Source organism: Aythya fuligula, chromosome 2, assembly GCF_009819795.1.
Source record: "Aythya fuligula isolate bAytFul2 chromosome 2, bAytFul2.pri, whole genome shotgun sequence".
NCBI lineage: Eukaryota > Metazoa > Chordata > Aves > Anseriformes > Anatidae > Aythya > Aythya fuligula.
The window spans coordinates 20741740-20769323 of record NC_045560.1 but is presented as its reverse complement, the minus strand read 5'-3'; the positions used below and the strand labels follow the sequence as shown (position 1 = coordinate 20769323).

At 33.9% G+C, this 27584-nt stretch overlaps 1 protein-coding gene across 1 annotated transcript in view; it reads left to right on the top strand.

The window, feature by feature from the left end:
* The window catches only part of MALRD1 (MAM and LDL receptor class A domain containing 1), a 253692-nt gene that overhangs the window by 57406 nt on the left and 168702 nt on the right, over window positions 1-27584 (top strand). The window contains exons 14-20 of the mRNA XM_032182284.1: window positions 1409-1561; window positions 1727-1832; window positions 3124-3491; window positions 5129-5541; window positions 16586-16673; window positions 19263-19439; window positions 21996-22173. Of these exons, the coding sequence (XP_032038175.1) occupies window positions 1409-1561; window positions 1727-1832; window positions 3124-3491; window positions 5129-5541; window positions 16586-16673; window positions 19263-19439; window positions 21996-22173 (1483 nt within the window). The remainder of the gene's footprint in view (window positions 1-1408; window positions 1562-1726; window positions 1833-3123; window positions 3492-5128; window positions 5542-16585; window positions 16674-19262; window positions 19440-21995; window positions 22174-27584) is intronic.

The following is a 27584-nucleotide window of genomic DNA, read 5'->3' as shown; positions in this document are numbered from 1 at the left end:
ATTATAGAAAAGTGTTATTTCAAAAAAAAATCATCCTTATTTTTTATTACGCTTGTCAATCATAAAATGATGTAGTTCATTTGTGAACAACGTACGTTATAAGTATAGAAAACACATTTTTTGATCCCTTAAATATTATTTGGCCTTTCATATTTGTGGATTATTTTTTTTTTTGAAGCAAAATCCATAACTATGCATTTCCGTATGCTTTGCTTAATAACCCACAAAAATCTCATCTTTTTAGAAGCCCTAACCAACAATTATAATACGTTAAAATTTCTTCATTCTTTCTAACAAATGATATATAACCTAAAATGGGAAAGGTTTTTCAGTAAGACTAAGACAAACAACAAAAGCCAATGCCCTTCCCTATCAATAAACATTTATATAATTCTGTTTACCAAGAGACATCATTTGGTTCTGAAATGTGAATTTTCTATTTCATAATGTTATGGCCACTGCAACTGGTTATAAATCTTTATATTATAATGCTGGAACTGACAATCATGACTGTCTGAATATTTTGGGGTTTATTCTATATGCATAGTAAATGAACAATTGGTTAAATTTCCTGAAATAGTTTTCCTTATGCTTTCCATCAAATGCCTGTTCTAATTACAGTAACAAGCATATCATTTTGTGACATAGTGAGGAATTTTTTAAGTGCAGAAGAGGAAAATATGACATTTCATCATTTTAACGTCATAAATATTTGTGAAATTACATTCAAACGTCTTCTTCCTTTCATTTTATTTCTTTTGCATTATGTATATTTCTAAATTATTTCTATTCTTTTAAATGAGGAATTGAAGAATACAGCTGAATATATTTTTCAAATCTTTGTCACCACAGCACTTTGTGTTTCAGAGATGTCTTCTTTTTACCATAACATAGCATCTCAGTAAAGCCTGATATTCAGCTTGATTTCTATTCCAACTAGAAGAATGGTTTTGCTATCATTAGCATACTCGCAGAGATTCAGGAAATAAGGGACTTTATTTCTGGTTCCAGCATCTATTCCTTAAAAGAGCTTGCAGAATTCTTGTTATTGCTTTGCATGCTCTGTGTTCTGCTGTGCAGCATGAGGACTGCAAGGTCTGTTTTCAGCTTCTTTCTGACTGCTTTTTGTACTTTGGCTGCAGTGTCTTTAGAGAGAATGCTTTATGAATACATTTTGTACAGAGATAGCTTGGTTGTTCCTGTGGGACTGTTGTCTTACACAACGGTTATAAAACAAATATGCCATCTCATCCCCCTACCCCTTTTCTAGACATTTGTCTAAAATACCAGTGACATATTGGAAATGTTTAATTTCCTTTTCATACTGTAAAGCTCCCTTAGTCATGTAAAGCTCCCTTAATCATGTCATGTACAGAGTCAAACTGAAATGTTTCTTATTTCATTTCAGCTGCTGTATGTGACTTTGAAAGAGATAACTGTGGCTGGTTTGAAACCGCAAGTGCAGATGGATTTGACTGGGTACGAAGTTCCAGTAGTGCTCTTGCACCTGCTTTTAAGAATCAAGCTCCTCTGCAGGATCACACCTACAACAAGTCTGAAGGTAAGACAAGACAAGCCTTGAAATAGAGAACTGGCATATAAAGAGTGTATAAATAGTACCTACTCTTTAATCGTATTTAAAGTGGGGACTGTGAACTTTTTCCAAATGCTTAGAAATTATTTCTTTGTTAAGCCTGAAAAGTTGTTTTCTGTTTTCTTTTGATAGGTCATTTTATGTTCATTCTGAAAAACAGCAGCAGCATTTCACAAATTGCTCAGCTACAAAGCCCAAAGTTCAGGCAAGCTGGATCAAACTGCACAATGTCTTTTTGGTATGAAAAAAAAAAAAAAAAAAAGAAAAAAAAAAAAAGAAAAAAGAGTTTTAAATTTATGGACCATCTCAGATTGTTTCTCTTGGATTGAAATTGTGGTTATAATTTGAAGTAATATATACACTCTTCTGTGCAGTATTGTCTCTTTCTATTTCTTAATATTTTAGTCTTATACAAATATGCAGAAAAAAGCTGAAGCTGTAGAACAGCTTCAGAACTGAAACTTGGGACTTCTTTGTTATAAGGCTTTGGTCAAAATTATGTTAAAGGATTGCATCTGCATGCACATGGACAAAAACCACCATAATTGTGATAATATTTCAACTTAGGTTAAAATTGATTTGAAAACATTATGGAATTTTTCTCAAGAATCAGAAACCTTCCAAAAATCTAATAGCTCATGAGGTTACCAGCTGGATTATCAAAAGAATATTCAAATTTGGGTTGTATCATCTTTGAAAGGAAGCTCCAGTGCAAGCATGCTAGCTTCAATTTCAATCCTTTACCCTGAAATACACAGGGAAAAAAAAATTCTTTCAACTATTTTCTTATCACAATCTCTATTCAATCTTGTCAAAGAGGGACAGAAGAAATAATCTGTGATAATTTGTATACTTAAATCAAAGATGGTGGTGGAGTATAAATAACTGTTTGTATGACTTCTGCATTATGCAGTGTAGTGTTTCTTTGCAATGTCAAATACATCTACCATAGAAAGAGAAAATGTCATTTTATCAAAGACTTGTGACTTGCAGTATAGGCCTGGAAATTATACACTTCTGGTTAAGTTTCGAGTTTTGTTGTATGATTGCTCATTTATGCATTTATCATTTTAAAATGTTGTGATGTTCTCAAAAAATACTGTAAAAAATGCAGCATGTTAATAATAACTAGTACAGTTGGAAGGGGTGCTTTTGCATTGAATAAATGCTCATTTTTTTCCTTCTGGAAACTTTATAATTATGTCTTAAATTAAATTTGTAGAAGGCATATTATGCATCTGAATGAACAGTGTTCATTGCTTAATATGAAAGCAATGTGTCTCTTCAGTTATGGTTTATAATTTAATGAAGTTTGCTTCTTCTCCCACAGTTTTCAATTCTTGATATAATATTCTCTTTTATACCTATTTACTATCAGTACGGAAAGTGAATTAGAGGCAACTGGAAATAGGCATAGTAGATGTCCCGTATTTCACAGAGCTATGACAAAAAAGATGTCATAAAAAAAGATGTTCCAGCATACTTGATTCTCATCATTTACACCTCTAACTTTGTTTCTATCATTTTAGGTATTACAATTACGGTCAGTCAGTTGGAGCAGCAGAGATGCAATTGCTTGTGGATGGGCTGAAAGAACCTACTGTCCTTTGGAGAGTATATTACAATCATGGAAATCAATGGTTGAAGACATTCATTCAGCTTGGACGCCTTTCACATCCCTTCCAGTTTTCAGTCAATAAGATCAGCCTGGGTTTTTATGATGGCGTCTCAGCAATTGATGATATTACATTTGAAAATTGTGCTCTTCCACCACCTGCATCAAGCTGTGAAGGTCCTAATCATTTCTGGTGCAGAAGCACAAAAGCGTGTATTGACAGGTTATGGGTGTGTGATCTTGTGGATGACTGTGGGGATGGATCTGATGAAGAGAACTGTAGTGAGTATTTTCCATTAATGCTTACTTTATTGCCAAAAAAAAAAAAAAAAAAATTAGTTGCCATGTTCATTTCTGGAGCAAAAAAGTACAATACTAGTACAGTCTATCAGTGTCATAACCAGAGATGATGCAACTGAATATATTTACTGCTGAAACACTGAAAATTATTAACTTAAATGCATATAATTTATCACATCTGAGAGTAAATGTCATTCAATCTGCTTTATTCTAATAAGATAATTTTCTTTAATTTTTCTAAAATACATGCATTTAAGCATTTTTTACCTTTTTTTTTTTTTTAAGGAGAGAATTCGCAGTCTGCAAATTAATCTGGGTGAATGTGCTGTTTATGGTTACACTGACAGAAATGCGATGCAAGATATTATATGGAGTGAGAGAAGGGCATGTCCTATCTCTGTATAACCCTCTCTAACGAGAAAATATTAAAATATCTGTATTACTATAACATTCTAGTCATACTGGACCCAATTGTCCCTTTCAGAGAAAGAGCTTGTAGGAATTGAGAAAAGCTATAGGTCATTCACATTTTTGACATTCACCTTGCAGTGCTGAAGGGCAGTGTTGATGATTTTCTCCCCCAGGCACGCATTCATCAATTTTAAGAACTCAAGAACATTAATATAAAAGAAAATTAACTAACTGGTGCTTTATCACATCCCGAGGTAACCAAATTATGTAAATCAGAGTGAGTTTGAGAAGCAATGGATACCTTACATGCTTGAGGGGATACTAGCCTGCGCTGATATCTGCTGAATGTCAAATTTAAACATCTGAATTTCAAAGACAGCGTAGGCTTTCCATTCTATCTCAGTTTTTCCCTCTTGTAAAATGCCTATCTTCTTTTAACCCATTTTGATAGTAAGAAAGTACTAGATGATTTTGCAGTTTTAAACATCGTAATAAATAAAAGCTTAATAATAATTAAAAAAATAATTTTATTTAATAAAGAAATTATTTCAGTTAGTTTATGAAAGGCAGATGCAAGGGTGGAACACAAGTTCAACACCTATGATAAACTTTCTTTTTTTGCATTAAAAGTAATTGGTCAAATCAATATATTTTGGCTTGATATCATGTGAAGTGCAGTTGTGTTATAAATGCCTGAAATTTATCTTTTATAAAGCTGTTGAGACTACTTCTGCTTTGCAAAAACATATTAGATCACTTATTACATCTATCTACAAAGCTAAATTTTTTGATTTATTTCATCCAGTTATCCTCAGTTTTACCTGAAACTTAACTGTCCAAAGGAGTTAAAGGACTTCAGATGCTTTAAAATGCATAAATTTATCCAATACGTGAATAGTAACATGGTCTTCACAGTTCTGTTTATTCAATAAATTAATTATGTAATGTTTGCCAGATGTATACTGAAAGAGGAAGTAATTAACTAAAGGTTTTTATTTTATTTTTGTTCATATAAGTGTAAATTTGTTCCTTGGAGGGAAACTTTTGCAAAAAGTAAATGGGCTTTTATCTATATTAGAAATTTTTGTAAGGAGAAAAAGAAAATATTTTATTTCTATACTAGGAAGAAAGTGAATGGGGAGTACATTAAAACAGTACTGCCTTTTGATACTGCCTTCACTTGACCATCTGTTCTGCTTGCTTTTCAGACCCTGACCTACAGTGTAACTTTGAAAATGGTTTATGCAATTGGGAGCAGGACACTGAAGATGACTTTGACTGGATCAGAATACAGGGTCCAACCCCAACGGTTAATACAGGCCCGTCAAAGGATCACACAACAGGCACAGGCAGGGGACACTATCTATACATGGAGTCCTCTGAGCCACACGAATTTGAAGATAGAGCAGTTTTGCTTAGTCCTCTCTTCAACCCTTCTGGGAATGGAACCTGCATTTTCCGCTTTCATTATCATATGTATGGAAAGCAAGTTTACTTGCTGTCAGTCTTCCAGAGAACTGTGAGTAACACCAAGGGATGGCTGTTGTGGTACAAGTTTGGAAATCAAGGAAACAGATGGATAAGACAGACACTGTACATCAGCAGCTATAAACCATTTCAGGTATGGTCCTTCTTGGTTGTGTTATGTTTATTTGCTGCATTGTATAACAGTGGAAACATATAAATGACTACTATTTAAAGCTGTTAGTAGCTGTTGACTTTGAAATCCATTTGTGAGTAATATTTCTTTGAGGAAATATGGCTGATGTTATTTTTTGTGGAATTTATTTTTTCCCCTCTAAAAAGATTATTATAATATTTTGAATATGGACAAATGGTATATAAAATAGGTGCTGCGACTTCTGGCTTTTGACTATTGGTCAGAACAAATTTATTTTCCAGACTGTTTTGTAACAGATTCACAAAAATTTAATTCAAGGAAAAAGGACAGTTAAAAAGAATAGGCTTTTCTATGGGTGACTTTTCCATAGTTACATATTAATCTTTAATTTTATAATTCCAGACAAAAATATTTTTTATTTCAAAATATTTGGTTGCAAGGGTGGGTGAACAATCAAATACCATTTAAGTAAAGAAGTTATTGTAAGTTTAAACTACAAATTTTGCTTTCCTTTCTTGTCTTTTAAAGTTGTGTATGTTATTTATCTTTGCTACATGTGGTCTGTTTATTCTGGTTGGGTTAATGTACTTGCATGTTTACTAGAGTAGATGTTGATTCATTTGACTGCCAACTGGTTGTAAAATTGACTTAAAAAAACAGCATCCCTCCCTGTGAGATCAAAACAAACCAACCAACCAACCAAAAAAAAACCTTCATTTTGTATCTGCATATAATGCAATATAAAATGCAGTATCTGCTTTAGACTGTCCCATATTTGTTTCCCAATGGATTATTTTCAGTTTGATAAAAGTTCTACTGTATTTGAAAGAACCCTTATACTACTTCGACTGCACAGAGCCCCCTGGAAGGACATAATTTTTGCCAACACCATTTGTATAAATGTAAAGGAGTATCTTATATAATCCTAACAAAGCCATATTAATTTATAGAGTTTTAGAGGGTGTGACCATAATAAATTTTATTTGTTTATGTTTAAATAGAAAAATCATTCTTTTAACTCGTCTCTGACAATAATTTGGCCTAGGGCTGGACCATGCACTATTGTGATAGTGGTATGTTGGCGTCAATGACAACTGCTAGGTTGAAAGTATTGTGAAGCCCCGATTTCTTTTCCTTTTCATCCAGCATGCGGCAAAGTTGAATGTTTTTTTTTGCTGACAAGCTGATTCTTCTCTTATTTTTGTTGTTCTTCTAGTAATGTAGGTCCATTGATTTGCATACAGTTTCTAGTGTTATACATTTGTAAAAATGAAAGAACTAAATCTCAAATGTGGCAGCATTTCATTTGATTGAACAAAAAATCTTTCAAAATAAATTTTCACTACTTATTTTTAATGTTGGGACTTTTATCATGGAAGCTTCATAAGTGTGTATCTATGATCAATTTATGCTGAAAGTGGTCAAAGGCATTTGGCAAAAAAAAATAATTTTGATATACTATCATGCAATTCTAGCATAAAATAAGCTGTACATACTTGATAAAAATATATATATTTAAGGAAACATTCTATGTCTGGTAGTTTCTCTAAAGAACTATAAGACTGCGTCCAACATTCATCCTCCTGAAGGTTAGGAAGGTCTGTTTGGTAACTGAAAATATTTTTTCTTACGTATCGTAGGGCTTTCTATTTTACTTGCCTAGTTCTCTGCAGGATCCTATATTCTCTTAATGAATTTTTGCCTTTTTTTTTTAATGCTAATTTTTGAGGAACATGAGGTGTAAGGTATCACTTAATAGTTTGTCCTGAAGAGAAAGTTCAGGATCTGATGTTCGTTATTGTGTATTCTATTTCCAATGATGGAGTGTGCTGTGTCACAACCCATCACCCTTCAATACTCAGAAATTTTAAAGAGAGAGACTTACTCTGTTGTTAATAACTTGTCAAAATCTGACTTCTTTCTGTTCTTCCTTCTAAGTGAAGAGTGTCAGGATCCTTCTAGGGCTAAAAACGTGTTTGGGAAAGATCTCAGCACCTTGTTACTGCTTTTTCCCTGAAGCCATATTTCTGCTGAGATGTGTGCTAGAATAGCCTCTCATTTAGTTTTAGGTCATCTTCTGATTCGATAACAGTAATACATTTCTAGTCTTCGTGTTTATTATCTTGTTTTCCCCACATGCTCTCAAATGTTTTGGTGTTTCCACAACTTGAAGTACTTGATGTCTCATAGGCCTCCTTCATGTTAGAAAGGAAATGACTATTCATTTATTTTTCCTGGAGGGTCCTAGTGAAGAGAAAACTGTAGGCTTTAGACAAAGTAACGTGAAGGCATGTTTTACAAAGAAAGTATATGGGGTACTACTAGGTAACTGATCACAGTTGCATAAGTAATATCTACCTTTACCTCAACTCGCTGCCTTTTCTTTTCTTAGTGAGATGAAGTAGTGGTTCTTGCTTGGAGATTCTGGTAAACAGCTCAGTAATAAGGAAAACATCTCACTCTGGTTATTTCTGTGATTCTAACTATTTGTTGCAATTACTTTTTCTGAGAAGAGAGAAGATTGCTTAACCTCCCCCCCCTCAAAAAAAAAAAAAAAAAATCTGTAGTATATATAAAATCAAAAAACAAACAAACAAAACAGTTATAATGGGGAAAAAAGAGGTTTTGGGGGGGTAAGTGCACTTTACAAATATAAGTGCACTTTACAAATAAAATTTAAAATGCTTCTGAGTTCTGTATCAAACAAAAAGAATATTTCAAATATTGAAACTTTAGAAATAAATATTTTTATTTTACACATTTCTAGTGGTGAAAAACATATTTTAGACTTAAATAATATAGCAGGAGAAGTTATAATATGATAGCATCATTAAAAGATTTGGGTTGGAAGGGACTTTAAAGATCATGTAGTTCCCTTTGTAGCAAGAGACTGGCTTTCTAAGCTTTTTTGTCAAGTATATCTTGGAAGAGAGAAAATTTCAATTTTTATTTCCTGCATAACAAGCATCAAAACTATTGAAATTTAAGGTTCTAGGTTTCTCAGTTTGCAGTGGCATTTGAAATTTCAATATATTTTTAGTTCCAGATAAATGTAGAGTTCTTTTCGGTCTTCTCTAAACATTAATTGATAGGTTTCAGATTTAATATCTGGGCTTACGCTGGTTAAAATGAAGCTGAAAAATTTTAACTATATTCTGTTAATACTGTTAACACACTGCAGTTAGTGATCTGATCTCTGGTGTGGCTGTTCTTGTACATTGAAGTATTACGCTGCAAACGGGTTGAGATGCATCAAGAAGCTCACCCTTTCTGATATACTAACTACTATTCCAGATTTTCTGCAGTCATTTTTCCCTTATGGAGCCAAGTTTATTGCTGTCAGGAACTGCTAGCCTTCTGGCTTGATTTGATTATCTGCTTGCTTCCGTGTTTGAGGCCTCAATTTCAATGTGTATGCTCACATCATAGTTGGAGTTCATTAATGTTTATTTGGCCTAATTCATTTATTTCATTAAAATCTGGTGTTGGAAGCCGGTCTGAAAACTATCAAGGACTTATCTGTTTTTAGACTTCTAATACCCACCTGTGATCATTTTTTCATTTTCACTTTGATCCATTTCCTGATAGTAATTTTCACACAAGGATTTAGTTGTAATGGATTTCCACTCTAGCAATAGCTTCATTTTTAACTTTCCATTTGTCATTGCTTGGCTTCCTTTTCCTAGTCTTATTCTTTGTGCTTTTCCCAATTATTTACCGAGATTAGTGTTTAGGAGTCTATTTATTTTTTTAGTGTTGGGTCCTGCACCTGGGACAGGGCAACCCTGGCTATATGGACAGGTTATATAGGTGACGAGATGCTAGAGAGCATCCCCGCAGAGAGGGATCTGGGGGTTGTGGCTGATAGCAAGCTGAAGCCAACAGTGTGCCCTGGCAGCCAGGAGGGTCAACCATATCCTGGGGTGCATGAAGCAAGGCATCGCTAGTCGGTCAAGAGAAGTGATTGTCCCACTCTACTCTGCTGGTGTGGCCTCACCTTGAGTACTGTGTGCAGTTCTGGGCACCAAAGGACATAAAACTGTTGGAGAGTGTCCAGAGAAGGGCTACAAAGATGGCGAAGGGCCTAAAGGGGAAGATGTACAAGGAGTGGCTGAAGTCACTTGGCTTGTTCAGCCTGGAAAAGAGGAGGCTAAGGGGAGACTTCATTGTGGTCTACAGCTTCCTCATGAGAGGGAGTGGAGGGGCAGGCGTTGATCTATTCTCTTTAGTGACCAGCGATAGGACCCATGGGAATGGTGTCACACTGCAACAGGGGAGGTTCAGGCTGGATATCAAGAAGAGGTTCTTCACTGAGAGTGTTGTTGTGCACTGGAACAGGCTCCCCATGGAAGCAGTCATGGCACCAAGCCTGTCAGAGTTTAAGAAGCATTTAGACTGTGCTCTTAGTCATATGGTCTGAATTTTTGGGAAGACCTGTGCAGTGCCAGGAGTTGGACTCAATGATGCATGCAATGTTAAACAAAATTTCTTCATATTTTTATAGGCTGAGTTGAACAACAGCATTCAATAATCACCTAGAAGTGGTACTACGAGATATGATTTAATAGCTTAGTGGATAGTATTGGTGATAGGAAGACATTTGAACTTGATGATCTTGTAGGTCCTTTCCAATCTTGTGTTTCTATGATTCTATGATCCTTATGGGTCCCTTCCAACTCAGGACATTCTATGCTTCTATGTATTTATGTATCTATGTATTTATCGGTCCATTTTAAATATGGAAAACATGAAGTAATTAAATATTTTCACAACCTTTCACAACAGAGAGACTACATAACAGTTTGGCTATTTGAATTTAAGGGAAACAGCAGGACAGCAGGAATTTTGCTTTTCTGAAATTTAGGAATATTGTCTTAAATCTTCTACTGGTGTTGTATTACTAACGAGGAATTGCTGAATAGGAAAATAAGATTTAGACATCTTTACAAAAAGATGAAAAATGCTAGAGATTTTTTTTCCCCCTTCTTCACTAGATCTAGAAGGCATCTTTGAAAAGGTTTCAAAGTGGTCACAGGAAAGCTGAAGTACTTCACTGAATCTTTGTCTCCTTCCCTTGTTCTATGCTTTAAGTGAAACACGTTTTATTTATTTATTTATTTATTTATTACTAATTTGTGACGATCTATAGAGTATATCTGCAGCAGAATTAGGAAACAGTATAGAAATTCTACAACTGATAAAAATCTTTAATGAGACAGGGCTTCATAGTGGGTTATATATTTTGATGATATCCCTTGGTTACTGTTTTCTTTCTTTGTGAGTTTGAATCCACGTGTATGGCTGTAGCAGCAGCAATGTTATGTTACGTTCTGTCTCTGTCAGACAGAATGATTTGGACAAGGAAGGGTCCACATCTTCAGGCCAAAGATGTAATAGTGCTCATGAGTATTTGGTGCCAAACAGGTAATTTACTCAGTTATCAGCACAAATGTTTTCATAAGCATTTGAAAAAAATGTGATGCATATTTTCTCTCAGGATAATTCTTAGCTCAGCATGGAAGGATTGTCTTAGCAGTAAGCATTTGAACAGGTCAGATGCAAGTCTGTCAATGAAGGGCCATTCAGGCTTTTCTTGATAGCCTGCTGTGGGGACATCTTTATGCAGCCCTTGACATTTTGACATGCTCCAAAAGGAAAAAGAGAGGGAGAAAAAAATGGTTGTAACAAGCCATTCTGGTTTATATGGGATGTATCTTTTAGGACCACAGATCCTAGGAATGTGACATAGTAACTCAGCCAGAGTCCTCTAAATTTATTTTTTACTTTTATTTTTCTAAACATGGGGACATTGTAGCTGGGAGAAAAAAAAAGAATCTCTATAGAGTATAAGCGAATCTGTGTGTAAACTGCTGAACCTGCACAAGTCTTTATAGGTAAATAATGTTGCCTAATTAACTATATTATTATAGGTATAACTATATTGACTATATGAAAAAACTGAAGCTTTTTTAAAAAATTGCAAAACCACATTTATATGGGAACACTAAAGGGAAATGTACTTTAGTAGTGGGAGAAAATTTACTGTATCTTCTGGTGTGTGTGTGTATATATACATATGTATGTAACTAAATTTGGCCTTGACCAGTTAGCCATACATGTTTTAGTATTGCTTTTCAGTATATCATTACCAAGTATTTTCACTATTTAGCAAATTTTAAGTAATTAAAAAAAAACATCATCCATCCTCTTTAGGAAAATAAAACATTAACATTTTAAATGTTATTAACAAGTGGAATACCTAAAGGGTACATATGCATTTTTCACAATTTTAAGCCCCTGTTGCCAGCTTTAAAAAAAAAAAAAAAGGCATGGATAATAAATTAATTGAAATTAAAAGTGATATGCAGATTGAGCGAGGGAAGCTTGTGTTTGTGGTGTGTTTTTTTTGCTGTTGTTTTGATTTTGTTGAAGTTTATTTTTTTGTTTGGTGTGCTTGTGTTTTTCTGTGATGAGTTTTATTTGCGGGGCAGTTGTGTGGGTTTATGTCATCTTGTTTGTTTGGGGGGGGAAGGAAGAGCTGTGTTTTACTTTTTTGTGCATGTGTGGTTTTTATTTTTAAGCACTTCATATTTACAATCTCGATTGCTTTTGAAAATAATCTCATTAAGGCTTTTTTTTTTTTTTTTTAGTTAGAGGAGTCTTCTCTAAATCTTTGTAGATGAAGTCAAAACTAACTTTGTATTTAAACCAATTTAAGTTTAGTTTTAGCATTATAATTAGCAGATAGATGTCTCCCAAGTGGGCAGGCTAACCATGCTCTTTCATTAAACTAGATTCTCTCAAAATTTTAGGAATTTACTATATATGTATATATATATATATACATATGTATATTACATCTGCAATAATCCTTCCAATGTTAATATTATACAGTGGAAACAGGATATTTTATCTTGAAGGAAGATTTGTACAATGGAAGGAAGCTTTAATACAGCAACGTAGTGAGTTCCACTATATGTAAACACTTATTACAAATGTGAGCAGTTCCAATGGCACCAACGAGTGGCCAGGAAAATGATAGAAATGCAATACTTCCCTGTACTTTAGGGAAATGCTTGGAAAAACATCAGAAAGTAGCATGAGGGTTAACAAGCATGAAGCAATAAGCTAACAATAAGTAAATGAGCACAAGCAATAATGAAGCATGATAAAGTGCTGTACTGGATCAGAGCTGGTGTTAGTATCTTGTAAAACCAAGCACTGTAAAGCATCAAGTATCTGTCACAAGATTTGTCACAATATTTGTTGTATATATCCTTAAGATCATTTATAAGAATGAATTTGGAACCTTGCATGAAAAAGACATTGAAAATTCAACTTTGAAAATTTTGAAGTAATCATTTCTAATGTGTCTTTCATGGAAACAAAAGGAAAGGACTGACAGGCTATTGAATATGGTCAATAGAATCTCAATCTTCTGTACTTGTAGTGTTGGAATGTTGTAGTTACATAAGGCTGACGTTTTTTCCAACTGATGAGCTTTTTCTACTTGTGCCTGTTTTAAGGGGTAGAAGTACACATTATACCTATAGCCCTGACTGCCTGGTCATTAATCCTCCCAGGGTTAATACAACGTACTGTGACACCCTTTATTGCCAGTGCACTTCTTTCAAGGAACACCATGCATGGAAGGAACAGAAGAGTTCAGTGCCACATATTTAGAATGCAACTACTGGAAGCTTAGATCAAACGTTTGGGATCAAAGGTCTCAGGCCCTGCAGAGCAGACTTCTTTGACGGCAGATGAAACAGACAAACAAAACAAGAAAGGAAAAAATTAACATGTTCAGAATCACTTATCAAAGAAACTATAAACTAATAATTTAAGAAGTCAAAATTAAATCTAAATTTCACAGATTTTATCACAATTATTCTGAGAATTTGTCTTCATTTGTTAAATAGTTTCCCTTCTCACTGTACTTGTTGAGATATCATTCTACTTATTCTTGAAAAAATGGTCATAAAGTGAAGACTTATTGTGACTTGTATATTACATGAAGATATCTTCATTACAAGGATTTATGAAGGATGAAATTTCGTTACAGATTTCATGGAATGGATGGCTCTACAGTTTGTCCATTACCTGTAATTACAAAAATTCTATCATCTCTTAAGAAATTGTTTAGTTTTCTTGATGGCATGAAATGTTTTCCTTCGTATATGCATAGCACTAAAATATAGATTCATATGCATTTCATTGCCTATTTCTGAAATAAACTAATTTCTATCCTGCATTTGCTTTCAGTAAGTTATGACAAAATATTTGTAATTTATTTGTACTATTATATACTTGTGTGGTTGTTCTCTGTTCTTCAAAGTAAACTACGTTTTCTTATCAGAAATAATAATAATAACCCTAATTAAAATTAGCAAGTTCTAACTTCTAATAAAATCACTAAGTAACACAGTTGACACTTCCTATGACAAACCTGAGATACTGTTTGGCTACATGACTAGTTAAGTACTTCAGAACTAAGATCAGTATTTCCTACACAGTCAGATATCTAGAATTTTCAGCACCTTGCAGATTTTGCAATGAATTCAATTCTACTTAAAACTATGTTTGCATGGAAATCCAGGTTTAATTTTGTTAACCTTCAGAGGGCTAGTGACAGAAATGAGCATTACTGTGTAAATGGAACACTTATACAGAACGATGTCACACATAATTATTCTATTAACATTTGTCATAATGTTCTTTATTCAAAATATATAAAAAAATCATCCTCTTTTTGTACACTAAGTGTCATTCCAAAGTGAAATTTTGCTCCTTCTGGAGTATTTTCACTTCTTTTATGTAACATATGTTTTGCCACCTTTTTAGTGAATCAAACTTTCAGTGGATTCAGACTGGATCTCTAAAATTCTGAAAGCTGGAGAAATTGGGAACAATTTATCCTCATTCAAATTATAAATGAGATGTGAAATGAGCTTCATGGTAGATGAGTTTCCTGGAGGTTGTTTAATAATAGCTTATGAAGTTTGCAGAATTTCAGCAGGCAAATTAATTTAAGTGGTCAATGTTTAACCACAGTGCAGACAGAAGTTTTATACTGCATAACTAGATCATAAATTGATACTATTTTCAATTGTAAGCTATCAAATGCAATACAATATGGTCCTCATTTCTAAAATCTATAAAGAAATCATAAATTTCATATAGATTATGCCTCCCTTATGTTGATTAGAACTCTACTTCTATGCCTGAATGTACTCAAAGTTAAGGAATATCTAGTTCTATTCCTTCGTTGATGAATATCTATTGAATATATACCTATATGTTGTATTTTTCTCTCTCACTAACTGAATTCATGCTATATGACCAAGTGTCAGGCTCTTTGAGCAAATAAATAAATAATGAAAGACCAAAAAAAAAGGGGGTGGGGGGGAAGCGGACAGCTATGTAATGCTATGTAATGTAACAATAATCATCATCATAACAATAAAGAGGTTTTCTAAATTGTGTTACTTCTACAGTAAGCTGTGGAATGCCACTTTTGTCACTAAGTATTGCTATGTAAGATGCAGGAATGCTACCTCCTACAGGTAAAGGTTGGTAGAAGATGATAGATGAGCATATCCTCAGAATGTGTGAATGTTGTGGATGGAGAGATGTGCACAGGGACAAAGATGGGGAGAGAATCTCAACCTACTGATTCACATTAGTCAGAGTTCAGCACAATGCTACTTGAAAAATAGTGTAGTTTTATGGACCTTGCTTTTGTCCTAGTAATAACTATACAGATAAGTTTAACAAACACTCTGCCTCTAAGACTGAATTTTAGCTCACAGTTAATTTAATTATGAGTGGATAGTAACTCATGCTTAAAAATAAAGTCAAGATTTTAGTTAAGATCCTGTGTGTATGACAGTCAAAATTAAACTGAAGGGAATGTTGTCATTTTGGAATAATAAAGTTTCATGCATGACATTTCTAGATAATAGATATCTTGATTGTTTCTGTTTCTAAGCATTTTTGTGCTATTTATGTTGGCAAATAGTTAACCATTAAAACAGTTAATTAGTTAAACATGAAAAAAAAAGTGGATATTCTGAGGGAAAAGTAAGAATCTCATACTAGATGAAACCTGTAATAAGTAATACAGTCATTTTACATTGTTCACTTTAGATGTTTTATCCTAAATTAAGTAATCTGCAGCATATCCATAGTAAGGGACATATATCTATCTTCTTGTAGTAGCATGAATGTTTATGTGGGTGGGGAAGGTGACACAAAAGCATTTTTCAAAATAAAAAGCAAAGAAGCAATTTTAATATTTGAAGTCCAGTGGATCAGCTAAAATATTTTTTGAAGTGTGTTTTTAGGAGGACATTTTTCTTCTTTTATGGGTTTTATAAATTAGTTACATCAAGGAAATTATCACTAAATCTTTTCATAATCACCTGCTTGGATTTTTATAGTTCAATACCAGCCAGAAGAAACGAGGCTTATTCAGTCATCCAGAGAGTAATTCAGAAATACTAACATCTCCTATTCCTCCTCAGTAGACATTAATGAGAAAATAAGCATATATAGCATTGGAAATTCTAATAAATTTGTAGAACATTTTTCTTTAAAGTGTTCCAGAGCACATCTATAGCCTGTTTAATTGTTTTCATCACAGTGAGATTTGTATAAGGGTATATAATGTATTCACATGAACATTATGATAATTAATCATGATTAATGTTACTACAATAAGTACCAAAGGAGCTAATCGTAATGTGCCACTTATGATAATGTCTTACCATCATTTTATATCACAATGATGTTTCAGTGGATTTACATGATTGTAAAGCCAGCAAGTGTTATGGTTTACCATGATTAATGTGACCACCAGTGAAAGCTGATAATAATTAGTCTCTTCTGTAAAGTGTCACTAAATAGAATATATCCCATAGAACAATTTTAATCTAATTTTAAGTATGAAACATGGCAAATGTTCTATCAATATGAAATATTTAATGAGAAGTGGAAGTCTACTATATACTGAAAAATGTTTTTGTAATTGCTTTTTCCCCAGATCTTGGTGAAAGGTACAGTAGGAGATGGCTTCACTGGAGATATTGGACTTGATGACATGTCCTTTCTAGGCTGTACTCTTTATAATGGTAAGAGCAGAATTAAAGTTACATGTAAATCTCTTATCTGTGCTGATTGTTTTCCATCGTTCGTAAGTATTGCTACTGGAGAAACAAAACCAGATCAAACTAATCACATCTGACAAGGAAATTTAGACTTGTTCCTTTCCTTCCTACCTCATATCTAGGCATTAACAGGAAATAGTTTCTGCTGTGCTCATAAGGTCCTAAATAAACCTGCTTTAACAAGTGCTTAACAGGTATGGAGCTTCCATTCTCTTTGGATTTTTGATTCCTAAAAGGAAAAACAAACTTTACTGTGTACAAGCAAACTGACCTTTCATTTAGCAAAATCAGTTTCATACGGCCTTCCTTCTCTCCTGAATAATTTTTAATGTTACAGTGTCAATTGGTCTCACTCTACAGCACATTTCTGATGATAGGGCAGCTTGTTCTCAGAAGTCATTGCTACCTAGTACAATGCCTACAGAATTGTAGAACATTACCTCTGTCACAGAAGGGGTTTTAGGAGGACTATTAGCTGCAGCTACAGTCATAAAAAGGCTGCAGAACAACTGAGAACAAGTTTTTTTCTTCTAAATATCAGTATCTTAGCACTAAGTCTAAAACATCTTGGTGCAGATGTGTTTTATTCTGCTATTCTAAAAATTCTTTTAGATACATAATTAGGTCTAGTAGGAATATTTGTGGCATATTTCTTTGCAGATAAGTAACTCAAATTTTGCCATGTCTATACAGTGTGCAATGATATTTATTATAAAATTTTGCATGTAAATTGCAATTCAGAACAAATTTCAAATACACAATTATTGTACAATGCTTTATATTTGAGGAAGAAAACCTTGCAAAAATCTCTACATATTTTCAAATGAGTTATACATAAATATAAAAATAAACAAGAAAATTGCAAAGTACAAAGTGTATTAGAGTTTCAAAGTTCAAAAATGAGAAAAAAATGTTTATTTTTTGTGCAAAAATGAAACTAAACTGGTCAACTGTAATAGTAGACTACTGAATAGGAAAAAACCTTTGTGCTTTTTACACAGTATTTGGAGTAATTTTTGACACATTTCACAATCCTTCTTTTTCTATTTTACTACCTCTACTTCCTCCACACCATAAAAAATCCAAACAAACAAAAAAGATTTAAAGAGACTGTGGGAATAGTAGGCAAAGCAGTCAATAACTATAACACTTTCCACCAGATTTAATGAGTTGGACCAGGGACAAAAAACTGGGCAGTCACATCTCATTCCTGAACCCTTGAATTAAGTACTGGCAGCCCAGCTGGTATTGTCCCACTTGTAACTAGATACAGAAATACAGACCATGGATGGGCTTGATAGCCTCTGATGGTAGTCAATCATAAGTAACATTAAAGATGTAGAAACTTGAGCATACAGTTTTGATGAATCATTTGAATTCCTGAAATATAAGCTATTAAATGATATTTGCTCTAGACAAAGTGGTGTTTCATAAATTTTACAAAATGGGTTATTTCAAATGAGGGAAATGAGTTAATTCCATTCCGAAGGTTATGGTGTTTGAAAAAGTCTTCTCTTGTTCCAGTGGAGTGGGAGCAGGAGCAGGGACCTGAATGTTCCATCTGTATTTAAAAATTTCTGACCAATACAGTCCTTGATGCTAGTATGAGTTGTAGATCTATTTATTATATCATTTAATTATTCATTCAAAAAGTTTTTCCTCCTCCCTCATTATCAGTCTTGGTGCTCTATGCCTTAAGGGGGGAAAAAAATCTTTGCTGTCCCAGATACATTTTATATCAAAGTCTTCACATGTACTTTTTAATTAACTCAGGTGTATTACTTTATTGTATTACTATTACTGTAGTGCTTTGTGCACTACAGCTAATGATTTCAATAATGATTGGATTTAAACAAGGAATTGTATAATGAAAATTCTTTTTATGGACAATGATAGCAAAGGTTTCCAAGAAATGGGAGTTAGTCTGAAGAAAGGTGCATAGTTTGCATAGTAAAGAATAAAAGACAAAGACAATGGACTTAAAAGATATGGTAATGAGTGTGAATGAAACAGAAAAGAAGTAGTGGGACAAGCCGATAACCTCAATTCTTCTACTGGGAAAAACTATTTTTTTCAATGATGAAATTTAAAGTTAAGGAAATTATATAGTAATTTCCACAGTCAGTTGCAGTAATTGTTGTGTTGAAAAAAGACCATTTTAATCTAATAATCTGTTAGTTTTTCTTCACAAATTAATTTTTTCTGATTGTTCTTTCAGTCTCTGTGACAGTTTTTGAAATGACTGACCAATTTCATTTAAATTTGAAAGAAATGTAAGAGGCATAAATAAATTCCTACAAGTGTAGAGGATTTTACAAACGGTAGTTGGCTAAACGGTAGTTGGCAATGTAGCACTTTCCACTGAGGAAATCCAGCCATTACACATTCAATTCACTTCCCAATGGGAGTTATTTAAGACATTCAACATGACCACCCAGGCTTGTTTCCAGTAAAACTTTATCCTTGAGAAAGGATGTGAGTGGTAAGTGTAGAAGTTGTTAAAAACGTATGTGCCTTGGTTCTGTTTCTCAGAAATTTGTTCATTTCTTAAAGGAAACTTGCCAACAATATCTACAACTCTATCAGGAACTTCAGTTCCTGCGACACTCCCTATGAACAACTGCACAGAGAATGAGTTTGTCTGTAGAGCCTCTGGACATTGCATTCAGATGATCCAGAGGTGTGATTTTAGACCTGACTGCTCTGATATGTCTGATGAATCAGATTGTGGTGAGTGTACTAAATCTTCTATTTGTTATCTTATTAGTTTGTGGCTATTCAATATATTGCTTAACACCTGTTTCTTTACCTTTGACATTTGATAATATTATCTAGGTGTTATTTTTTAACATGATTTTCCCCAGAAAAAGAGTAACATTTTGCGTTTAATAAGCAAATGTGAGATATGCACTTTCTGCTTTCTAATGGGCTGATTTAGACATGGTATTTTATATTCCAATTCAACTTACTACCAAAGTGAAAAAATTTTATTTATTTTTTTTTAAGTGAACACAGTTTCTCAAACTAAATGATACATTTATAATTTGAATGTTCAATAGCCAGACTTGAAGAGAGAATAATTCTATAGTCTTATATTTGGGTCACATATCTAGGAGACTTGGGTCCATTTCTTACTTCATTGACTCTCCACCCCCCTACCCCCCCCCCCCAAAGTATTTTAAGCAGCAGAGATTGTGAAATTCAGTTATGCCATCACCTCTTTGTTTATTTGACAACTCTGATTTTGTTCTGCATCCAAATAAGTTGTAAACCTTGAATTGGCAGAGGAACCTAGAGTTACCCTAGAGTTACTGACTCCTAGGTCAGAAAGATAATACATTTAACCCTGCTGTATATGCCAGCTGTTAGGCTAGAGTATGTGGAGTGGCATACTCACATAAACGTCAGCAAATCCCAGCCTTGAAATTCCCAAAGCTCATTGAACAGTCAGATGGGAATAGTGAAGCTGGGACAATGAACAGGTTCACCAGACACTGTCTGTTGTCCACTGAGGTCTAAGACATTTTCTGGTTGCTTTTGAGTTAAGGCTGTTCCCACTACAGCATTTTAGGAGAAAAGAAACTGTGAAAGACTTTGTTTTCCCTTAAAGCACAATAGTTGAAATTACTGTTGTTCGGAAGATGACTAATGAGAAGGACAGACATCTAGAGACATTGACCTCATCTGTCTTTGCAAGCTAACGTATTCTCACTGATGATCAAAACTCTGCATTCATTACACATGGTGTAGAAACTCCAATCACTTCTTTCAGGGCTGAAGACTCAACTAGGAAAAGTATCATTAGGCTCCCGTCTGTCTATTTCTTACATGAATTAATCCATGATATAAATGTCAGATGGGTAATTTCTTATAGAGTGCAAAAACACCAACCTTTGAAAAACTGCACTGAAAAATATGTGCAAGGCCCTTTGTATAGAAGATTTTTTTTTTCCTGAGAAATTTACATTGTTTCACAAAACATCCTTTCCTTCTGAGAGAGATAAGTACTGGGGAGAATACACTTTCATATATTTGCTCTGTCTGAAGTCTCCAATCACTATAGCAATGATGGCAATTTATCACTCAAATGACAATGCTGGAATAGGAGTTAAGTATGTCCTGATTAAGGGCAGAAATCTGTTCTCAGGAAGGTGTTATCTTTCTCAGAGGCATTTGAAACAATGTTTTTAAAGCAATTTAAAAAGAAAGGAAGGAAGGAAGAAGGGAGGAAGGGAAGGAAAGAAGGAAGGAAGGAAGAAAGAAACAGAAAGAAAGAAAGAAACCTTAATACTATGTCACTCGTCAGTCTCAAGAAACATCACATCTTTATATGAGTAACCACACTGGTTGTAGTTTGCTTCATTAATGGAAATATAAAAGCTATAAATTAAAACTCACTCCTCAGTCTATTATCATCTGTAATCAAAATTTCTGCAGAATATTCAGGAAGTGTGTACTAGAGAATAAGTATTCAATAAGTAGCAAAACAAAAATCAGTTTGTTCGTGGTTTTTTTTTGTTTGTTTGTTTGTTTGTTTGTTTGTTTTTTCATCTAAACATTCTTTCAGGGGGATTCATTGGAGGAACAGTTGGTAGTGATCCTACTTTTCCTGTCCAGTTGCTCTGGAAATCGAAAAAACTGAGGCACAAGCAGCTGCATATTTATTTATTAAGATAACTATTCAGTACTTGACACCAATGCCAAATAGCTGCATTATCGTGTAACTTTCAGGTATTTCAGGGACTGCTTGAAACAAAGATTTTTTTTTTTTTTCAGAGTTTCTGTGGAGGATTTTGTATCCAATATGCAATGGGTTGCTAATGTCATCAGTGTATTAGGCTGACGAAATAATAATACAGAATCACATCAGATACATAGCTGATGAATTTTACACACATTCCAGTGTGTATCGCATATAATCGCAAATAATCAACAGATTATTTGAATAGCCTGAAATCTGGTCAGAATACATATGATGTTAGGTACCAACGTGCAAAAGAACTACAGTATTATTAAAAGAATAATCTGTGCCTTAGAAAAGAATATGGAAAATATCACAGAATCACAGAATCACAGAATTTTTCTAGGTTGGAAGAGACCTCAAGGTCATCATTGGTATTTTATCTGTAGAGGGAAAAACTATGCATATTCGTAGTGAGTAAGCATACACTGTATACTTTAAATCGAATATTTTTATTGCCAGGTTATTTATTTTATCATAATGTAAATTAATGATTCCCTATTTTTATATAAACATGAAGTATTATTCACTGTTCATCTCTAAAGCCATGGAAGTCTGCAATTTTGAGGATAAAACCCTGTGCGGATGGTATCAACCAGCCTTTGAACAAAATTCAAGAATAGATTCCATCCATGACACAAATATATTTAAGTGGGAACTTGGAAGTGGAGCAAATCTATATCCTGGGGAAGAAGAACACTGCCCATCAACTGATCATACTACGTGAGTAAAGTTTTTCAGGTACTTGACTGTCTCTTGCACAGTTTGAGTTTAGCCATATATGGATAACCACAGGAAAAAAACGCCCAGTTCTCAGTATTGAAGCAGTTTACTGATTTATTATTGACATGTAATTAACTGAGGATAAACAGGGCCAGCATTGTCAACACAACAGATGAATCAAGTTATAAAATATTAATAAATAGGTACAATTTTTTAAATGCTCTTGTATAAGCAATGTCCAAAGATTCTAACAGCTCCCTTTCTAGAGTAATACATATGCACCTCCTCTGCCAGAGAATGTGCAGGGTACAAATGTGTTCCCCCTTTTGCGAAGACAATTTTTGTACACTATTCCAGTTTGGAGACATGGCTGTTCCAGCTTTACATGTATCCATGCCACTGCCTACAATCCACTTATACATAAGCCATGAGAAATCAGCCCCCTCATAGCACCTCAATTGTCATCTCACCAGTTGGATGTGGACTGCTTGTAGCGTCCAGTGAGGAGGATGCTCCGGTCTGTGCAGGTCTGTTTAACCAGCAAAGCAACTTTTGGAATAACAAAATCAAGTTTTGGCTGCTGCTGTTTCCACTCTCTTCACTATTTCAAATTTTTCATGCTAATTCTTTGCAAGCTGACTCCTCATTAGCTTGAAAGCAGACTTTGCAATTCATTGCTTATTGTTTAATTTGGCTTATGGTGGTCATCATCTTGATTAGTTTGAGAATAATTCCTTTTCAGATGGTATAGACTTTCTTTAATGTCTTACTAGCTACTGTTATCCATGCAATTTTGCCAGGGGTGGACAGTACATGTTTCCCCAAGGAAGGGTCTGGTGAATTCAGCTGTCAATTAATAATTAACTACTGTAGTATGAAAAAGCAAACAAACACCTGTAGTTAGAGTTAAGTTCAGCTTAGTTTATATATATGTATATATACATATATACATATATGCATTTCTGATAAATGATATCACTGCATTAAAAAAAATAAAAAATATTATTACTCTGCTAAGACTTTCCTAGTGTTGCTTTTATGTGTGTAGTATTTCAGTTTCCAACAAAATGTGACTAGTTGTTATTCCTTGTCAAAATACTATTTATCAGATCACTGATGGGAGCCGTTACTTCTTGGTTTTCCAAGTTTAATGAAACTAACTATATATTTAAAAGGACCGATAAAAAGTGAACTTAAATGATCCATAAAGATCGCGGTTTGCTGGCAACACTGAAATGAATTGCTGTTGTGATGTTTCACATCATTTGCAATTTGGTTGTGCTGTTTCCTCATTCTCTCTCTCTCTGTCTCTCTTGACTTATAGAACAGAATGGGAGCATGAGGCCTCCAAATTACTGCAGGGAATACTGAGCAGAATTTTGTTGAATTAAAACTGTGAAATGTTTTATTTTCTCCTCTTTTTTCCCCAAATTCCCATGGTTTAGATGACAGAAGCTCTAATACTCCATCTTGTGTATTTGCTGTCTAAAGTAAAACATGATGATTTCGTATGGAAATTACTAGATTCATCCTGATACAAGAATGGGGTACAATACAGTTTACAATGACCCCTTTCAGCAGAATACCTGTGAATTGCTGGAGATCCAAACCACCAGTTTCTCATAGAATACACATCTGGGCCAACCACATGTAGGCTGATGAGTTGTAAGGAGGAGGTATATGCATTTGAACCTGTAATTACGTTAATTAACTGAAAATAATGACTTGAGAAATGGAGGATAGAACAGCTTGTTCCATTTTAAATTTGAGAGAAGCTGGGTAGTGGTATGGTAAATTCTTTAACATTAATAATGATATTTGGGGATGGCTGTTATTTGAAAACATAGGCACGTAATTGATATGATAATTCATACCCAAATATGTCATCAGAACTAATGAAGCAAAACCAAAAAGGATGTAGAACAAAAATTCAAAGTTCACATTATAATTATTGCTCTGTAAATAATTACCTTGATCACCATATGTTGAGCACATCTGTCTTGATTTTGTCTTTTCAGACAATCGTTATCTGTATTTAGCATAGGAAAAATTTGGAAAAATTAAAGTTTTTAAGTAATATTCTTAAAAACAGTTCTTGACTGCTGGAGAGTTGAGAGTCTAAGAACTTTAAGAAGTTCTTAGAGAAATGAGAAAATTATAATTCCATAGTGAACTGCTCATCAAAAAAAAAAAAAAATTAAATAAAAGAAAGGAGAGGGGAGGAGAAAGCTGAATTTCACTCCTTAAAGGAAATTATAATTTTTTTCATATTGTGTTTCACTTATTTGACATTACTAAAAACATCTTTATATTGTCTTGTTATATTGTATATGTCTCCCTTGTTTTGTGCCATTAACCTTGACAGAGGACTGAAAAGGAAAAGCAACATTGAAATGTGTCTTTGAAATATGTCTTTGGGTGCATGGTAAATACTATGTAGTCTCCAAAACAGTGAAGTCTGGTTAAGGAATAGTTTGTGTGAAAGGGACAAAGACCTCATCAACTATGAGTTAGAAAGTGTTGTGCAAGGGATGCAGCTGGCCGGTGGCAACATGCAGAATTTTATTTTTTTGGAATATCCAATAGCTGATTGGATACATTGAACCTAAAGGTGAGGTTTTCTTTTTATATTAAACTATCAAAACACAAAAGATTAGCGGGAAAAATGACCAGCCAGGAACAGAAGTAATACAGGTTCCCTGAACTAAACATCCTCTTCAGTACAGCATATTTTCCCCTATAACTTTTACAATAGAAGTTAGAAACTAATTGTGTTTCATCAGGATCTTCTTGATCTTCCTACTGTTTTTATTTTATTTGTTTTTCCCTGCTTAAGATCATCTTATTATTATTGGAACACACTGTGGTCAAAGGCAAGAACTCAATACTGACCAGTTTTTAACTTTTTGTATGTATATTTTTTGTATATAATAATTCAAGTGTTTATTACCTATAATTTTATTCACCATGTACTGCAGTTGTTTTTGTTGTTGTGTCCCCTCTCCCCTTAGTTCAGTTATGAATTGAAAGTTGTAAAACAAGGAATAGGAAAAAGAATTAAAGACTTTTTTTTTTCTCTCGTGAGTGGCAATCACTACCCCATAGGGAAACCTCATTTAATAGATACAGCACTGTCTCAGGATTCATGGGTGCAAGGGCAGGAGAACAATCCATAAGTACAACAAGGAGAAAATCGTTGCTGCAGGATCCTGATAGTGCCTGGATGGAAGAGTGCAAAGTTGGAAGTAAAAGGCAAACTGTGGAGTTGTAAACTGAAGGGTGAGGTGAACAAAATGATTCTAGATTCACTTGCTATGCAGAAGTCACAGGAAGAGACAGCTTATTTTCTTTTTATTTTTTCTTAAAATAACAAACAAACAAAAACAAACAAACAAACAAAAACCACAGAAGTTTAGCCTATCTATCCAGTAAGGTCAAGAAAATTCCTACTTTTATATTTATTATTATATTTGTATTATTACTGATAGAGATTTGCCAGAAATCTTGACAAAATCATTTACAGAGAAGTCTGCAACAATTAATTCTATAATCCTTTTTGGTTTAATTAGGATTTTTTCAGAGAAGAAGAACTCACATATTCAAGATTCAGAAAACATTTTTTTCTCTGGAGTATTTTCTGAACAAGGTGTAGCTTAGAATATGCTTGTTCTCTGGCTGTGAAAGATGGACTAATTTGTGTTAGTACTTCATTAAAGCACTAAGAAAGTACCACAGGTAATCAGAATCATCACAGGTAATGTGTTGTGTGCACATTGGCAAATATCTGGGGTGACAATAAGGCCATAGGTATTAGACATTTGATGCTAAGCACATATCTAGTTACTGAGGAGCTTTTACAGTAAAGTACAATTTGATACTATACTTATATGCAGAAAATTGCTAATTAAAACTAATGCCCATAGTGATTAGAAATTAAGGTTGGCTTTTTCACCTCAAGCTTGGTTATTTGAGAAGGAAACTCGTTCCTATTGTTTCCCTTTGCCTTCAGCCTCACAGGATTTATGGAGATATGACAGAATGTTAATGAGTTGTGTCAAGTTCAGATGAGCCATGGAAATGCCATGAATTAATCTCAGCTCTGTGTCAGTCAGAAGCCATCAGGCTAAAATCTCCAATGGAGAAAATCTAACAGCCGGTGACTGCTGTGTTATGATCAAAACATGGAATCTTTCATCTCTGAGGTCATTTGCTTTGCATAGTGGTTGGTATGCTGCAATACTTTTAAGTGCTATTGGTAAATCTTAGGAGAGTTTTAACAGATATTCTCTGAGAACAATGACAGAACAAACCAAAAAAAAAAAAAAAAGGTGGTGGTGGGGATTAGGCTGGTTAGATATATACTAATGTTTGCTCTACTATTCAGTTACAAAGGCTTGTTTGTTTGCAGCTAAGTTTATTATGCTTTAGTTTGGAATGGTCTGTATGGTCTGTCTGTCTTATGCTATTTTAAGGTAGCCTTAAACCAATGATACAGTTTGTGCTCTTAAAGTACCAAACACTATACAATTTTAAAAGGTGAAATTGTGCAGTTTTAAAAGGCATGTCTAGAGCTCAGTTCAGAGATTTTGGAAATGTGAAAATGCACAATCCATAGAGAAAGCACTGCTGTATTTTCAGGAGTGTGCAGAGATCATGCTTTGAGAAAGAAATCTAATGTTTTTTGAAACTATTTTGATATTGGTTACTATTTCCAAGATGTTCTGCTTAGCTAGTATGAGAAAGAGAACAAGATTCGAAGTACTTCATTTCATTTGTAGTTCATTTAGCATTGTGCACCTTGCTCTCTGGCTGTAAGTTTGGTGTCAGTGCTGTATTTCAAGTGTACTAATGTGAGTATTCTGATTCCCACTTAATTTTAGATACTGCTGGTAATATAGCTGTAATATGGAAGTGTGGCACTCAGCACAATATACAAAATTGTGCTGGAGCACTAAGCAAAGACTTAGGTGGTTATACCTTATTCATCTTTCTTCTGCTGTGATTATACAGTAACTTATCTCTCACTAATCTAAAGCACCAAATTTATGTTTTTGCGTACCAATTTTCCAGACTGTTCTCCAGTCAGGTCTGCCTGGTCATGACACTTTATATTCTTTTCTTCTTATTTTAATAGTACTGACTGGAGAATCTACCAAAAAGTAATTAGCTTTAGAGGAGAAACTGCAATTTTACAAACGAATACTTTGTTCATAGTATACTCTTGACAGTTTAGATGTGTTTTTTGTTTTAAATTTATGTATCAAAACTCTCCTAGAGGAGATTTATGCTTCTTTTGTAATTTTAGCAAATTATACATTCATTAACAGTACACACACAATAATGGAATTATTATTCACCTTTTTTTCTCATTAATTTATTAAAACAAACATAAAAGCTCCAACCCTTTCAAA